Here is an 18,266-nt window from a genome sequence, read left to right as displayed (position 1 = left end):
AGGTCGACTTCCAATAGCTTGTGGCTCCGCCCATTTTTGGTTAATTTTCTCAAATCATCCCTTTCAATAACATGTCCAATAACATATAAAATGAAATAATTGTTATCCATAAAATTTGAAAACTTTGGTATAAATTAATGAAACACATAATTTAACAAAATGAAATTACCTATAAGCCATGATGGAAAAAGATGTAAACTAATCGCCACACATGCAATAGGATGAAGAAGAAGATAAGAAACAAAATCTAAAGTCGGGTTACCAAAAGAAGAAGCCTTAGGTAGGGAAGAAATAAAATTCAAATGTTGCAGACATTCTGTAAAACGATGACACAAAATCCGCTAGGGATGAAAATCAGATTTATTTACCCTTTTCTGTAAAAATCGAAAATCAGATTATTATAAATAATATCTAGGAGAATTTGATGAAAATCGATAATAATATTTAAAATAATATTTCGGAGATAAAAATTTGATAAAAAAATCAAAAAATAATATTTAGGAGATAAAAATCAAAAATAAAATTTAAAATAATAGTTAGGAGATAAAAATTTGATAAAAAATCGAAAATAATATTTCAAATAATGTTAATGAGATAAAAGTTGATAAAATATGAAAATAATAATTAGAATAATATTTAGGAGATAAAATATGATTAAAATCAAAATTATTATTTAAAATAATATTTAGGAGATAAAAATTTGATAACAATCGAAAATAATATTTAGGAGACAATAATCTGATAAAAAACGAAAATAATATTTAGGAGATAAAAAACTAATAAAAACATGATAAAACTCGAAAAAAATATTTAAAATATTATTTAGGAGATATAAATTTGATAAAATTCGAAAATAATATTTAGGAGATAAAAATCTGCTAAAAGTTGAAAATTATATTTAAAATTATAGTTAGGACTTAGGAGATATAAATTTGATAAAATTAAAAAAATATTATTTATAATATTATTTAGGAGATAAAAATTTGAGAAAAATAAAAAATAATATTTAGGAGACAAAAATCTGATAAAAATAAAAAATAATATTTAAAATAATATTTAGGGGATACAAATATGATAAAATTCAAAAATAATATTTAAAATAATATTTAAGGAGATAAAAATTTGATAAAAATTGAAAAAAAAATTACAAATATGACATTAGGGTTTCTTAGGGTTGCCCTAGCGTTTCTTTCTTTTATATATAAGATATCTAGGAGAATTTGATGAAAATCGATAATAATATATAAAATAATATTTAGGAGGAAAAAATTTGATAAAAAAATCCAAAAATAATATTTAGGAGATAAAAATCAAAAATAAAATTTAAAATAATAGTTAGGAGATAAAAATTTGATAAAAAATCGAAAATAATATTTCAAATAATGTTAATGAGATAAAGTTGATAAAATATGAAAATAATAATTAGAATAATATTTAGGAGATAAAATATGATTAAAATCAAAATTATAATTTAAAATAATATTTAGGAGATAAAAATTTGATAAAAATCGAAAATAATATTTAGGAGATAATAATCTGATAATAAACGAAAATAATATTTAGGAGACAAAAAACTAATAAAAACATGATAAAACTCGAAAAAAATATTTAAAATATTATTTAGGAGATATAAATTTGATAAAATTCGAAAATAATATTTAGGAGATAAAAATCTACTAAAAGTTTAGCAGACAATAATCTGATAAAAAACGAAAATAATATTTAGGAGATAAAAAACTAATAAAAACATGATAAAACTCGAAAAAAATATTTAAAATATTATTTAGGAGATATCAATTTGATAAAATTCGAAAATAATATTTAGGAGATAAAAATCTGCTAAAAGTTGAAAATTATATTTAAAATTATAGTTAGGACTTAGGGGATATAAATTTGATAAAATTAAAAAAAATATTATTTATAATAATATTTAGGAGATAAAAATTTGATAAAAATAAAAAATAATATTTAGGAGACAAAAATCTGACAAAAATAAAAAATAATATTTAAAATAATATTTAGGGGATACAAATATGATAAAATTCAAAAATAATATTTAAAATAATATTTAAGGAGATAAAAATTTGATAAAAATTGAAAAAAAATTAGAAATATGACATTAGGGTTTCTTAGGGTTGCCCTAGCGTTTCTTACTTTTATATATAAGATATCTAGGAGAATTTGATGAAAATCGATAATAATATATAAAATAATATTTAGGAGGAAAAAATTTGATAAAAAAATCCAAAAATAATATTTAGGAGATAAAAATCAAAAATAAAATTTAAAATAATAGTTAGGAGATAAAAATTTGATAAAAAATCGAAAATAATATTTCAAATAATGTTAATGAGATAAAAGTTGATAAAATATGAAAATAATAATTTGAATAATAGTTAGGAGATAAAATATGATTAAAATCAAAATTATTATTTAAAATAATATTTAGGAGATAAAAATTTGATAAAAATCAAAAATAATATTTAGGAGACAATAATCTGATAAAAAACGAAAATAATATTTAGGAGATAAAAAACTAATAAAAACATGATAAAACTCGAAAAAAATATTTAAAATATTATTTAGGAGATATAAATTTGATAAAATTCGAAAATAATATTTAGGAGATAAAAATCTGCTAAAAGTTGAAAATTATATTTAAAATTATAGTTAGGACTTAGGAGATATAAATTTGATAAAATTAAAAAAATATTATTTATAATAATATTTAGGAGATAAAAATTTGATAAAAATAAAAAATAATATTTAGGAGACAAAAATCTTATAAAAATAAAAAATAATATTTAAAATAATATTTAGGGGATACAAATATGATAAAATTCAAAACTAATATTTAAAATAATATTAAAGAGATAAAAATTTTTATCAAATTGAAAAAAAATTACAAATATTACATTAGGGTTTCTTAGGGTTGCCCTAGCGTTTCTTTCTTTTATATATAAGATTATTATTATTATTATTATTATTATTATTATTAGAGTAAAAAGCAGTTTGCCCCCTAAACTAATGGCCATTTTGCATTTTACCCCCTAAACAAAAAAGTTTTGCACAATTTTACCTAAACTCGTTAATTTGTTGCAGTTTGCCCCTAAACCGAATTTTCCGGCAATTTTGGACGGAAAGTCAAACACGTGCATTGCACGTGAAATTTGCAGGGGTAAATTCATACATTCTCTTCCATTGTATATATTAAATATTAATTAAATCATTAACATAAAAAAAAAGTAAATAAAGAAAAAAAAGAAAAAAAAACAAAACCACCTGCAACATCATCTTCCCTCGCCCACCCACCGCCCGCGATTTACCTATGCACTCCAAAGCTCGATCTTGCACCACCGATAAAGACGGCGAAGATCCTCTCTCCACCCTTGCCGACACCAACCGCCCGACACGCTCCCTAGTCCCTCCCTTTCCTCCGCCGCTTTCTCCTCCATCTTCGCCGCCCTTATCTATTATCTCTCCTCCGATCCCAACTACGCCTCCACCATATAGCCTCCAATGTCCACTCTCTCTCTCCGGTCAAATCATAAATGTCCTCGATTCTTCCTTAGTGAGAGAAATCAAAATCATAAGTGTCCCTATCACCAATTCTCGCAGCCTCCGCAATTTTACCCCATTCTTGTTGATGTTGATCTTGTTCTTAGCACGTGCTTCCTTCTTAAATTTCGCCGCTGAAGTTTTGAAGGGCTCCTTCGTCAGCCCAAGTTTCACGGCGTCGCCGACAAAACAGAGTAGGTTAACAATGGGATGGTGGGCGGTTGTGGGCTAGGGTTGTGGTCTGGGATTATTGGCTGGGATTTGGGGGTGGGTCTTGTTGTTGAATTCCGTTCTCAGTTGTTGTGCTGGAGTTGGTCAGGTAAATCGCGGCGGCGGAAGTGGTGGGAATTGGAGGCAGCTGTGGAGGATAAATGAACGGCAAAGAAGAAGAAATAGAACAGAGGAAATAAAATGGAGAATTAAAAAAAAAAAAAAAAAAAAAAAAAAAAAAAAAAAAAAAAGATAAAAAAGGCATGTGGCAGGTGTTTTGATTTTTTCCTTTTTTATGATGATTTTATATTAATGCATAGAATTTAAGTAAATTGACAAATTTACCCCTGTAAATTGCTGCACGTGCAACGCATATAATTTAACATTCCGTCCAAAATTGACGGAAAATTCAGTTTAGGGGGCACCGTGCAACGAATTAATGAGTTTAGGTAAAAATGTGCTAATTTTTTTTGTTTGGGGGGTAAAGTGCAAAACGGCTCTTAATTTAGGGGGCAAACTGCTTATTATTATTATTATTATTATTATTATTATTATTATTATTATTATTATTATTATTATTATTATTATTATTATTTTGCATTTTGTTATTTTTTCTGATTTGTTGATAAGTCAACGTAATTATATTACTGTCGTTGACGGTAAAATTACTATAAACACAATGGTATTACTGTCAACTATAGCAATTTAATTTTTTTGCTTTGTTGTTTAGTTTTATTTGTTGACCAATTAACGTAATAATATTATTGTCTACTATTGTAGTATTACTGTAAATACAATAATTTTACTGTGGTTGCGGTAATATTATTGTTGTTACAGTAGTATTACTATGGATGACAATATTATTACTGTTAACCACATTAATATTACTTCTTTTGGTTTTCTAATTATGTTTGTCCTTATTGAATGGTCAACATATTAATATTACTCTATTAAACAATAAGAGTGATTTTTGTTGTGTTAATATTACTGTGATAGAGAATAACATAGCAATATTACTGTGTTAAGATGTATAGTTAATATGCATGTCAACCACAACAATATTGATGTTTGAACGAGACAAAAAGATGTTAAAGTAAAAAATAATTTGTTTTAAAAAAAATGAAAAAATCAACGCCGGAAATCGGCTGAAAAATCAGGAGAATTTAAAAAAAAAATGAAAAAGTCAACACCGGAGACCGGCGGAAAAATAAGGAGAAAAGTAAAAAAAAAAAAAAAAAAAAAAAAAAAAAAATGGTCCACGCCGTTTAATTGAATATTTTGTGAAATTTGGGGTTAAATTGATGTTAAAGTAAATTAAAGGATGAAACTGGAACATATTAAAATATGAGAAGGTATTTTAGTCCTTTATAAAGAAATCAATACCATAAATAATTTCTGTTAATAGCATAGTATTAAAATATACATCATTAAACAAAATACAATTTAAAAAAAAAAATGCTTTTTTTCATTTCAATACCAAAAATTAAAAAAATGAAAAAATTATATTCTTCTCCCCCAAACCCAAACTCAAACCCTCTCTTCTTCTTCATCTTCTTACAAACCCTCCAAAAAATCTCAAAACTCAAAAAAATCAAAAACCTCACAAAACTTATAAAATGAAGTCACAACAAGACAATAAAATGGTGGTTTACATGGAAGGAGAACCCATTAAAGTATGTAATAATGTCTTCTTTGAGCTTCAGGTTAGATTTTTTAGTTTTTTTTTTTTTAAATTCGCCTACAGTTTTCGATACATATAGATCAAATTTTTGATCATTTTTCAACACCAACTTGTCGAAAATTGCATTAAAAAAAAAATTCGACATGTATGTGTCGAACTTCATTTTTTTAATACAATTTTCGACAAGTTGATGTTGAAAATTGACCAAAAATCCGACCTGCATGTGTCGAATAACTATGGCGGATTTAAAAAAAATCTTCAAAATCGACTTTTAAGCTCAAAAAAGACATGGATACATATCTTAATGGGTTCTCCTTGCTCGTAAACTACTATTTTATTGTCTTTTGACTCCATTTTGCATGTTGTTTAAGGTTTTGATTTCTTTAGTTTTGAGATTTTTTTAGCAGGGTTTGTTAGTAGGAGGAGGAAGAAGAAGAAGAAGAAGAAGATGAAGAAGAAGAAGAGGAGGAGGAGGAGGTGGTGAGGGGTTTGTAAAGAGGGAGATGGAGATGGGTTTGAGAGGGGGTTTGTGTGTTTGGCATTGAAGAATGAAAAATGACATTTGTAATGTATGTTTGGTTTTGATTTTCATTTAAGGGTTTTGAATATTAGTAATTGTTTTAACGGTATAAAAAAAAATGAAACAAGTATCAATTAATGAAAAAACAAATCAATATTCGAGAAGATAAAAAAATCCGAAATTAATCATAATAATCAAGCGCCGCCTTGATCTTTTTAACAGTGGCGCTGATTAGGGTATGCACGGTGGCAACCGACTCCATATTCAGTTGCGTTGTCAATTGGCTGTGAAAAATTAATATCCGGAAAGCAACTGTGAGAAGCGAGCCACCGCTACCGGTGTTGGAACTGGTTGAAGCTCCGTTGGTGCCTCTGCTAGTAGCACGGCCATCGGTAGAGATCACAAAACCCGACGGCAGAATCGGTATTTTCGTACTTGTGCTCTTCTTTTCTCGTCTTGGAAGAAGTTAAAGAGATGCTCCTTGGAAAAGGGAAGCCAAAGCGAGGTAGCTGCGCTAACAATGAATCCATCAGGTTGATGAGGTCCGTTACTTTTTCGGAGCGCGACATAAACTCCGCTATTTTGATATTCCGACGGATTGGGACAATCGAGTTTATCCGACATGCACAGTTCTTCGAAAAAACTCACCACCATTCTTTGGGAACCACAAACGAAGTCTCTGTACAGACGATGAGTCGATAACTTGTCGTCCACTTGTACATGTTCAATCCATGTAACCTATTCAAGAAAAATAATATTCAGTATGTAGACAGCGTAAAAGAATAGAGTTAATTGCATTCGGCACCCCGTATTATATCGAATTGCTAAAAACACCCATGAGTTCTGGCTCGAAACTCTAAATCGACACATAATATGAGATAAAGATGCACTTAAAAAGAAACAAATGGGTTTTTATATAGAGAACTCACTGTTGATTTTCCATTTGAAATATCTTGAATAATACACCCTGAAGGAAACCTCCAAGAACGAGTGCGAACGGAATCTTGGAGCTGTGTTATGAAATCGTAGGACACGTCCACCAACACCCAAGTGCTCGAATTAATTTGGCGGGAATATCGAATGAAGAAAAATTCTCGGGGAGCAACAAGTGGTGATAAAATGTGCATTTTTTGATACATCTGCGCACCAAAATAAGTCAAAACATTCAATTTTTTATCCGTTCAGATATCCCGAAAATATAATGATAATAATAATAATATGAATTTTTTGAGGTCCTTCCCAAATGTAACAAACCACCAAATATTCCAGTATCGATTGCTTCAAGGGTCGTCGCTTTTGTGACGATAGTAGGAAAAATTTCCTTCCATTTGTTCTGCAAATTATTAGCAAATAAATTTTCACTTAAAAAAAAAAAAAACAATTCCAATGTGTAACATACATACCACATCAACAAGCATTTCGATTAAATGTGTGGCAGACATTGCCACCTCGCCCGAATCTTTCGAAGATTCAAACCGAGCACTTGAAGTGTTGACCTGGTTTGACTTGGGGAAAATCATATCATAACTATCTCGACGTAAAGTATATCTCCCATGATCCGATGGAGCTTCGAACCACAGCGGCTCGTTCACACGTAACAGCTCCAGAAGTTCGTTCATTGCAGCGACAGCTGTCTCGATAATGACAGATTTATCCACATGTGTCAGGCTTGTTGACCAATGTTGTGACATATATTGTTGACCAGGTGCACTAGTACTGGGCTCGGTTCCAGCAAAAGGCAAAGCTGGATTTCCGGTATAATTGGTGAAAAAGTTGACCGCTCGTTCGTACTGAAAAAAAAAAGTTTACGAAAAAACCGATAATTAATAAATGTCCAAAATATGCATCTCATAGTGATTGCAGGTTTCTTGAATATATGCTTTTACTCGTGCAATTAAATAAACTCGGACATAAGTGGTTGCTATACTTGCTAAATACAGAAACGACGAAACTTTTCATGTGCAAAAAGTAAAGATCTCGATTATTTAGTAGATAATATATCGATCGATCAGATCACCTCTTCTTTCCGACGTGCATTTTCGATTCTCAATCTCTGCAGATTTTGGCGTTTCTCTTCTTCACAAACACCTGAATTATTGCAAGAGGGACAAAAGGCGTTTTTCAGAACCTCGTGCATCGAAAGGTTCTCGAAATGAATTCTTTGGTTCTCCGAGCGGAGGGAATTGTTGTCTGCTCTCTCGTTTAGAGCCTACAAAACATAATATACAAACAAGTAAATAAATCATCGTAAAACGACCATAGAAAACAATTGCGTAAGAATAAAGCACCTTCATCTGAGTTCGTTTATTTTGAAACCAGAACTTTATCTGCTTTTGGTCAAGGCCGAGTTCTCTGCTCAATTGTTGCCTCTGGTTCTTGTCCGGGTGCGGACATTCGTTATAGAAACTGCGTAAATATCATAAATCGGGAAACGAAAAAATTTTATATAGAGAAATTCTATTTTAAGTGTCTCGTCTTTCGAATGTACCGAGAAATTTTCAGCCATGCAAATGAAGGTTTATGAAAAATCGAAATGTAAATGGAATAAAATTATTTAGACAGAAATTAATCGTACGCCTCGAGCTGCTGAATTTGTTCGGTAGTGTGACGGTGGTATTGCTTCTTGCCCTCTCGTGAGTTGTAGTTTTCTTCATCGCCCGATCCATTTCTTCTGTTAGACAAATCCATCTCTTCGTATCAAACACAACAGCTCTTTTTTTATTCCTAACAACACACAAAAAAAAATTATTATTATTCATTATATATATACAACAAATTCATATAGAAACCGAAAAAATGGACTCACCTAAGTCGAAAAACTCTGTAAAACACAGTATGAGTAAAAAACAATATTTACACATACTCTGGAAAACACAGTATGTGTAAATAATTCTGCTATATGAAAATATGGTTGTCTTGGACTCAATATATAGCTTGACCTAAACGAGAGGTAACAAGCAAAAAAAGAATTCTATGACGATATTCGAAATAATTTCAGATACGAGATACCCTACTGAATGTGGACGGAATCTCAGGGTCAACAGAATCCTGCTGAATAGAAAATATATACATCATAGAATATAATTTATGTCTTTATTTGAAATATCAAATGCAGATTCTAATGATTAAATAATGATTATGAATGTATAGCAGTAATTCAAAAGTTTCCTTTTATTCAATTAGCTTATATGGATTGTTAATGAATTTAGTAATTGATGGTTTGAATAACATTTACTCAGAATCTGTCATTTTTTGATTCTGATTGTTCTTATCTGCAACGAGACTGAAGACAGATAACTTAATCAACACGAAAAGAAAAAATACATATATCGCGTATTCGTTGTCATGAATTCAATATTACGGAGAAGACCTCAGTTTCCTAAAACGAACAATTTATATACACTACTAATAATCACAGAGAAGACCTCACTTTCCCTCAGTTTCATATTGCTGAGAGTGCTAATCGGTTATTCGTCGACATTACGCACCTTGTAAACAAAGTTATTTCCTTTCTTTTTCTACTAGTTCATCGAGAAAAAATAAACATGCCTGTATATATATATATATATATATATATATATATGGCCTTCGACGTCCTAAAATGAAAAGGTTGAATAAAAGTTAAGGTTTAGTACCAACAAATGAATCATTTAACATCATGGTCCATCTAAATTGATACATTTATTTCCTCGATGCTCCATGCACGTAAATTGGGAACAAGAACTTCCTTCTTTCTATTAAATAACAACTCAGTCCATTCAGTTTCAATTAAATATACTATTAGTTCCAACATATTATGCTGGAGTACTTTACCTCGGAATATCTATTCCGAGGTGTAAAAGATAATAACAAGATCTTATGCTATCATACCTTCAATAATTGCAAGTTAGTAACTAAAATTATGAAAAAAATGAATTTGAGCCATATTTTTTGACGACTTTATACCAGTCGAGTTGTCTGAACCTCCGACGATCAAGCCCTTCGTTTCATGCAAGGTCACAAAGAGTAGCATATATTCTCTGATTCTTGCATATACCCTGCACAAATAATACCTATATCATTTAGCAAAATTTAATTACTAATTTACGGTGAAACATTGAAATCTAATCACATCCCACAAAGAAAAATGTATCAATAAACATATTCCCAATCGCGAAGCACTTCGGCAAGCAACGAATAATCGATCGGGGTTTCAGCTGATGGAAGTAGTTTTATTCGAATATCAATCACGTAACGAGTAATTATTGCAGTAAAATTATCACTATCTAAGGAAAAAACACGAGTTAGTTCTTGAAAACATCTATTAATAGACATTTACGAACCTTGTGAACGAAGTTATTTTCTTTCTTTTTTCTACTATTCATTAAGAAAAATAAACGTAGTTAGATAAATATCTCATTCGACTTTCCTATAACGAACAATACGTATACATTATCTCCAACATGGCTTTAATTAATCATTAATTAACATCATGCTCCTTGCATGAAAATCGGGAATATACTTCATTTAAACTATCCCTTAGTCCATTCAAATTTCGATTAAAACTAACAGTACGATACACTATGAGTTCCAATATAGTATGCTGAAGTCTAATCGTAAGGTGAAAACGTAAAAACCTAATCCCGAGATATAATTAGTCTATCAAATTTATCAAAATTTCACTATTAACCTAATTAAGGTGAAACATTGAAATCTAATCTCCTCCGACGTAGAAAAATGTATGCAATATCCGCATCAATAAATTCTCGATGACGAAGCACTAACGACACGTAACGAATAATCGATCGGGGTTTCGGTTGATGGAAGTAGTTATATTCGAGTATCAATCATGTAACAAGTAACTATTGCAGTAAAATCATCACTACATAGGGCAAAAAAAACAAGCTAGAAATCAAAACTAACAATGGAACTTCAAATTAGGGAGATAAATTGCAGAAGAGCTCGAAATGCCCAAAGGTACAACCTGTTGCAGAGCTATGTACAAACATCAAGCAGCATTTTGCCCTCTTTTTTCTTCACTTCTTCGCTTTTTATTTTTCTTTCCCATCTCCCCCGCAGAGAAGAAACCAAAAAAAAAACAAAAAATTAGTACGCCAATAGGGCAAGGGCTGGGCCACCGTTCTGGCGGCGTCCAATAGGCAGTTTTCAGCACTGCGCCGCCGGTCAGCCTCATCTCCGGCTGCCTCATCTCCGACCTTGTTCGACAAATGAATTGCTATTTTCCAGACATCGCAAAAAAACTTAATCGTTTTGAGCAACATTCTAAAACTCTATTATAAAGCTAGGTTGCGGTTATATGCAAGACTAATTCCACTTGTGCAAGACCAAATTAAAATTTTTAATGTATAAATACTATAATACCCTTATTTATTAAAAAAATAAAAAATTCCAAATATGCAAGACCAAAAATTCAAAAACACAAAAAATCCTATCACAAGACTACAAAACCACAAGACCAACTCTCATCTTCTCCATCTTCCAAAATCCACAAGACCTTTCTACTTCCTCCTCCATTAACCCACAAAACCTAGAAATTCAAAATCATCAAAACTCAACAAATCTTACAAAGATGGCAAGTATGGAGTCAGAAGACATCACAATAGAAGATTTTACGATGGAGGAACCCAAGAATGTATGCATTTATGGGTTTTTTTAGCTAGAATATTGATTTTCCAAAAAAAATCCCGCGCAAACGAATTCGACATGTACAGGTCGAATTTTACAGGTAAAAATCGACATTTAGATGTCGATTTTGAGGTATAAAATTCGACATTTGAATTTGTGCTATAAATTCGACATGTCAATGTCGATTTTTACCTATGAAATTCGACGGTTAAGTGTCGATTTGTAGCATAATTTTTCGACACCTTAGTGTCGATTTTTGTTTTTTTCTCATTATTTGTATTTGGTCTTACATGAGAAAAAAAAAAGTCAATTTAATTTATGGGCATACTTGTCATTCCATCTTAATAAAATAGAATCTTTTGGAATCTTTCTTTAATTTGGTCTTGCACAAGTGGAATGAGTATTGCATATAACCGCAGCCTTAAAGTTATTATTGTTTTTCTTTTTTCTTTTTTTTTAAATCCGGGAAAATTATAGTTTTCGTCTATCAAGTTTGCATCAATTTCACTCAAAAAAAATATACATTTGGTCCCTCATGTTCTAATAATTTAACACTTTTGGTCATTTCCGTCAATTTACCGTTAGTCCGTTGGTTAAGAAAGTTATGGAATATGTTTCATCCCGATTCGTTAGTTTTTACGGAAAATTGACGGAAATGAATAAAAATGTTGAATTTTTTTAAAGGGACAAATGTGTTTTTTGTGAATATGGGGTACCGAATCTGAAATCGGTGCAAATTTGAAGGACGAAAACTGTATTTTTCTCTTTAAATTCCAAGAGGGACCAAAACCCATCCATATCATCGTCAAAAATAAAAATACCGTTATCTATAAATTAATATAGTTATGACTGAATAAATTCTATTAATTTAATGAAATATTAAACTATCGAACTAAAATTTTATTATGTTTTTACTTAATGGGGATGAGAAAAAACTATTATTTAAGCGACGTTATTAATTTATCGAAGTCCTACTGTAAAATAAAGTTTTATTTCTAATGAAGTAAGCAAATCGGATCTCCATATCGAAGTTCAACTGTAAAACAAATTCTCTTTTGGAGACCAAAATGGAGACCAAAATGGAGACCCGATAGAATTAGAGTTTCTAAAAAACAAAACTCCACAATAGAAGGCTTTATAATTTTGAGTCTCTAAATCATATTACGGATTATTTTATATAGTAGTTTATTAGGGCTCAAATTTCATGCATATACGAGGTTGTAGATAATTTTTTTTTTAATAGTCTTAATTATTTTTAATACATATTTCGATCCAAAAAATTAAAAAATTCTGAAAAGGATATGAAATGTTGAACTACAACCATTGAATATGATTTTAATTAAAGTATTTGTAACCACCACTAATTTCCACCGCCTTTCACCCCAAACGGTTTTTTTATTTTTTACTCTCATTTAAACCTAATTCAGTACAATATAGCACGCCCCTCCTCCCTCAATTTCCTTTTTCTCCCTATTCTTCAACACGCTAGAAACAGAGAGGAAAAAAATTATATTACAAGTTTCTTCAAGTATTGACAGCCAACTCAACCCTCTACTTCTAATTTCTTCAATTCTCATTCACAGAACCATAAATTCAATCAAATTCCCCTAAAATTCTACAAGCATTGGAGAGAAAAGAAAAAGAAAATAAAACTCACAATCTGAAAATTTAGAAGTGGTGAAAATGATGAAGAACAATTAATTAAAGGTATTTATGCTTTTTTTCTTTTCTTTTTTCTTACTGTTGATAACCAACGATCAAATTTGCAAATCGTTCAAATATTAATTTTTATTTGAAAACAAAATCGAAATCTAAATGCAAGAAATTGAGTCTTGTTTGAAGTTGGGTCTCATAAAATATGAGTCTCCAAACAAAGACCTATATGTAGGAACAAGTCTGGAGATTTGCATCGAGGCCCTCTATATTTCTTGTTGGTATTGGATTTTCTACCACAGTCTCCATATTGTGCAGCCAAATGGAGTTTGCTTACGCGACTGGAAATGTCCTAAATCCTAATAGCCTAAAAGTGGCTTAGTCGGAATATTAGGATCGATCGGCAAAAGACAAAAGTTTGCCGTCCAACAATGAAAATCAAAGGCTAGAGTACCAATTTTAGCGAACAAACTATCAAGTTTTCGCACATCATGTTATTTTTAAGGGGAAATGTGGGATACTCACTAATTTTGAAAATATATATGGATAGGTCCTATGGATTTTTCTTTCCTAGTCAAAAACTCAAATTCTAATCTTAATTTGACAGCCCCCCCTAGACAAGTTGAAATACCTGTTTTACTCTTTTAGTTACAATTCAAACCCTAACCCATATTTTCTTTTTCCACAAACTCTCTCAGCCGTTATTCTCACTCTTTCTCCCTCTTTTTCTTCTTTCTCTCTCTAACTCTCTCTCTCTCTCTCTCTCTCTCTCTCTCTCTCTCTCTCTCTCTCTCTCTCTCTCTCTCTCTCTCTCTCTCTCTCTCTCTCTCTCTCTCTCTCTCTCTCTCTCTCTCTCTCTCTTCTTTCTCTCTCTAACTCACTCTCTTTCTTCGGCACACAGCTCTCCGCGGCCACCTCGGCTCCCTACCGCCTTGCGTCGCCCATCGTCGTTGCTTCCCCCACCTCCTTGCGCCACCGACGTTGCTCTCCCACAGCCTTGCGTCGCCGCCCCTGCTCCTCCACAACCTTGCGCCGCCGCCACTTTACGCGTGCTCGATGCAATCGCCGCCTTGAATCACCCGTCCAAATCGAATATACTCGGTGATGCCAAAAACATGATGGATGAGGGTTTGTTTGTTTTAAATTCGTTTTAGATCTTTTTCTACTTCCGTTTGAAGAAATGGTTTCTACGTTATTGTTTTAGTTTCTTCTCTCTTTTTTAGGGATGGGTCGAACCAGATCTATTATTTCTTATAAAAAAAAACACAGATCTACTATGTTTTTCAAGATCTGTGAACAATTAATATTAATATCTTTTTTGTTGCATTAATTTGATTTTTTATTTTGTTTGATTCTTATCTTGTTCATTTTTGTTATAATTCAAATGTAATTTATTTTTTTGTATTTATTTGAAGATGACCCGAAATACCTTAAGTGTAAGAGCTTTGTTTGTCTGTAATAGAAACTTAATCAGTAGTGGTTACTTAGTGTTTCAGGTGAATATACAGTTATATGTAGTCATATGCAGTCATATACAGTCATGGCTACATATAAACTATACATGACTATACAATTTGTAATATACTATAGTCATTTGTAGTCGATTTCAATACGGTATATTTATCGGAAAAAAAACAAAAAAATCATTGTTTTTTTGTATTTTTTCATGTCATATAATTTGCATGTTCCATTTTGCTCTTTAACTCGTATTTTTTTGTCGCGGGTTTTGCTATTTGTATAATTTTATGAGATGCAGAGAATAAGATGTGCCGAAGTGCCTTGTGAAGTTGGATTCATACTGCAGTAGTCTAGACTTTATGTTAATATAGATAACTATCAATAATTGTAGATAACTATAGTCACGTGTAGTAACATATAGTTATATATATGCTATGTGTTTTTTAATGTATAGTAATGCGTGTTCATGTTTGAAGATAATATACATGTGATTGTGTTTTTTCATTTTTTTTTTGGTTAGTTGATTTATAATACCAAGATTTAAATTGTGAATTTTGTTGTTGGTGTAGATAATTTTGGGGTAAAAAGATAGTAAGTACATAAATACATATAACTATACATGACTGTGGTATACTATAGTTACGTGTAGTATACTATAGTCATGTGTAGTCAATTCCAGTACAGTAAACTTTTCAAAAACAAATCTTACAAAAAAAATTTAAAAAAAAATTAAAAAAATCAAAAAATTAAAAAATTAAAAAATAACTAAAAAATTAAAAAATAAAAGAAATAAAAAAAATAAAAATAAAAAACAAAAGATGGTATATATAAAAAATAAACATTTTTATTTTTTATTAAATTAATAAATAAAAATGATAAATGCAGGCCCAAAAATGCTAAATGCGGTTGGGCATATGTTGAATGCAGGGGCGAAAATACTGAATGCAATCAGCCGAAAATTGCAATTAAGGGCACAATAGTACTTTTGTCTCTCTAGGGGGTATCTCAAAGGAAGAATTTTAGGGGTGGACCTATCCGTATATATTTTTCATTCTAGGGGTCTATATCAAATGGACCCTATTTTTAAACAATTTTATAATTTTGGTATGCATTTGGTTATTTGTTGATCCACTCATAAATTAAGGCCAATAATAATTGGGCACTTTACAAATAAGTCTATCAATGGGTATTTATTTATAAGTGAGTTCAAATAATAAACTCTTTTGCCTTTGATTAAAATATAGTTGATTTTGTCTTTTTTTTAGTTGTGATTCGTTATTTTTAGTAGTCAGATTCTTAATCGATTATGCTTCACAAGAGATTAATATATCTGATAGAGAAAAAAAATTAAAAACAAAAAAGAAAAAAAAAACTTTCAAAAGTTTTTACTTAATCGACTATGTTTCGTAATCGATTTTCCTTAATCGACTATGCTTCATAGTCGATTAATAAAACTGATAGAAAAAAAAGGCTAATGACCATTGCATGATGCAATGATGATGTGGGCACGTGACCCAATGATAATGTGGCGGACGGAGGTAAATTGGAAATAATTATAGTTGGAAATGAGTGTGGGTTTTGTCAAATGAAGTAAAATATTTTGGACCTCTCCCTATTAAAAGAAGTAATGGGGGTCTACATCCCTCCATAGTCCATCAAATACTTGTTCGGCCAAGGGATGGGGGCCCTGGGGCAAAGGATTTCACATTTTAGTGCTAGTAATGAGGTTTTTTTTTAGATCGCCTATAATAATTAGGATTTTTCTAGCGTCTGATAGCTCAAAAACTCGCTGAGGTCAGATACCCCCTATATTACCATTCATTTAAATAAGTGTTCTAAAAATCGGCCAAGGCGGTCGATTAATCGGCCACCGAGGCGAAGGTGGTCCAAAACCTTTACGATTTTAGTGTAAATGTTTGAAAAATCGGTTTTTGACCTTTGAGGCGGTCCGAGGCGGTCTGAAGCGGTATGAGACGGTCCGAGGCGGTCAAACCTTTAAGGTGAGTCAAATTTCGGTAGCAAAAATCGCAAAAATTCTGTCAAAAATCGGTTTTTTTTTTTTTTAATCAAAATAAAAGTTGGGATTTTAATAAAAAACAAAATATGAGTTTATGCTTTATTTTGTTTTTAATTATTATTGTTACAAAACTAGTGATGTATGCCAAGAATGTATGTAAATTCAAAAAAATTGCCTTTTTATTTATATTTTATAAGGATATTTATGTATTATGATCTTATAATTATTAAACTTTTATTATGTTATTAGAATATATACATGATGGAGATATAACTATGTTTAAATATTTTTTATCTATGTTTTGAGTATTTATAAATAATATCTACAAATATATTATATTAAATTTTAAAAACCGATTTATTTGCGATTTATCACCGATTAACCACCGCCGCACCAATTAATCGTGAGTCGGTCCCTGACCGCCTCCGACCCGATTATCACTTTTTACAACCTTGTTTTAAATAGATCAGATCTGAACCGTTGAATCAAAAAGTGATTTTGGATTTCCTAGAAAAATAAATAAAATAATAATTTTAGCAATTACGAATCTATCCTTCTCACTTAAAATTATTTATTACATTAAAATAAAATAAGTTTATATGTAATAGTCTATTCTACCCTCAATTACATTCACTGAAATTCAATTTCAGCCCACAACTAATTTTTCTTATCTCATTATACTTCTTTTGCTCATCATTTTCCACTCTCTTCTTCCACATTTTTCACAGGGTTTTTGGCATTTTGCACTCTTAAATTACACCCTTTTGGTACTTTGCACTCTTAAATTGCAAAATTGGCAGATTGCACCCTTTAAATATAAATTATTTGGCACTTTGCAGCCCAAATAACTTTTGGCTTAGAAAACCTACCTGCAACTTACTGGAAATCTAGAAGATGGGAGAATTCATAATTTTCTTATTATCTATCCTCTTCCCTCATTCTTAATCACTGTTCCACCATTTTTATCTTTCGTCCCTTCAATCAAAAAATCCTAAAAAAAATTTAGCCATTTCTTTCAATGGTAAAATCGGTATAAACACTAAACAATAATAGTAAATCACATTTTTTTTTCTTTGTATGAAAAATAATGTAACTGGAAATTTTAGGGTGAGCCCTCAAATTTTTTTTTTTGAATAGTCAAATGATAAAATAAGATTACTGAGAAGTTTATTTGGTAGTGGACAGGTGGTGCATATTAGTTTCATGATGCAAAGATTTTTGTACTCCCATTGAATAGTTTGGATCTGCAAAATTATTAAAAAAAAATAGCGTTACCATGGAATAAAACTTGATTTTTTGAAGGTGTGTTATCGGACTCTTTTCTGTATATTCCCGACCATTCTTGAGTTTTAGTTCAGAATTTACATATTATGGCAAATAGAAACGGGTAAGAAGAATTTAGGATTTTTTGATTAATATGACGAAATATAAAAATTGTGGAACGATGATTAAGAATTGGGGGAAGAGGATAAATAATTAGAGAATTGCGAATTTGTCCATCTTTCAGGTTTTCAACAAGTTGCAGGTAATTTTTCCAAGGCAAA

The 18,266-nt window shown here is 30.7% G+C and overlaps 1 protein-coding gene across 3 annotated transcripts in view; it reads right to left on the bottom strand.

Annotated features, from left to right (window-relative positions):
* Positions 1-6,010: 6,010 nt before the first annotated feature.
* LOC105953395 (homeobox-leucine zipper protein ROC8) overlaps positions 6,011-18,266 on the bottom strand; it is a 61,399-nt gene continuing 49,143 nt past the window's right edge. Inside the window, exons 2-10 of one of the 3 annotated variants that reach the window (XM_088825753.1) lie at positions 10,933-11,137; positions 9,915-10,021; positions 8,545-8,693; positions 8,258-8,375; positions 7,987-8,178; positions 7,373-7,759; positions 7,211-7,302; positions 6,899-7,109; positions 6,011-6,707 (exon numbers count right to left, since the gene is read on the bottom strand). In XM_088825753.1, coding sequence (XP_088681879.1) covers positions 6,369-6,707; positions 6,899-7,109; positions 7,211-7,302; positions 7,373-7,759; positions 7,987-8,178; positions 8,258-8,375; positions 8,545-8,657 — 1,452 coding nt within the window. In that variant the 5' untranslated portion in view covers positions 8,658-8,693; positions 9,915-10,021; positions 10,933-11,137 and the 3' untranslated portion in view covers positions 6,011-6,368. Of the gene's footprint in view, positions 6,708-6,898; positions 7,110-7,210; positions 7,303-7,372; positions 7,760-7,986; positions 8,179-8,257; positions 8,376-8,544; positions 8,694-9,914; positions 10,022-10,932; positions 11,219-18,266 lie in introns of those variants that run through there. The other 2 variants (XM_088825751.1, XM_088825752.1) reach the window with 2 other exon arrangements.

The sequence above is a fragment of the Erythranthe guttata genome, chromosome 11, assembly GCF_056151865.1.
Source record: "Erythranthe guttata isolate IM_541 chromosome 11, IM_541, whole genome shotgun sequence".
Taxonomy (NCBI): domain Eukaryota; kingdom Viridiplantae; phylum Streptophyta; class Magnoliopsida; order Lamiales; family Phrymaceae; genus Erythranthe; species Erythranthe guttata.
This window is presented reverse-complemented; position numbering and strand designations above follow the sequence as displayed.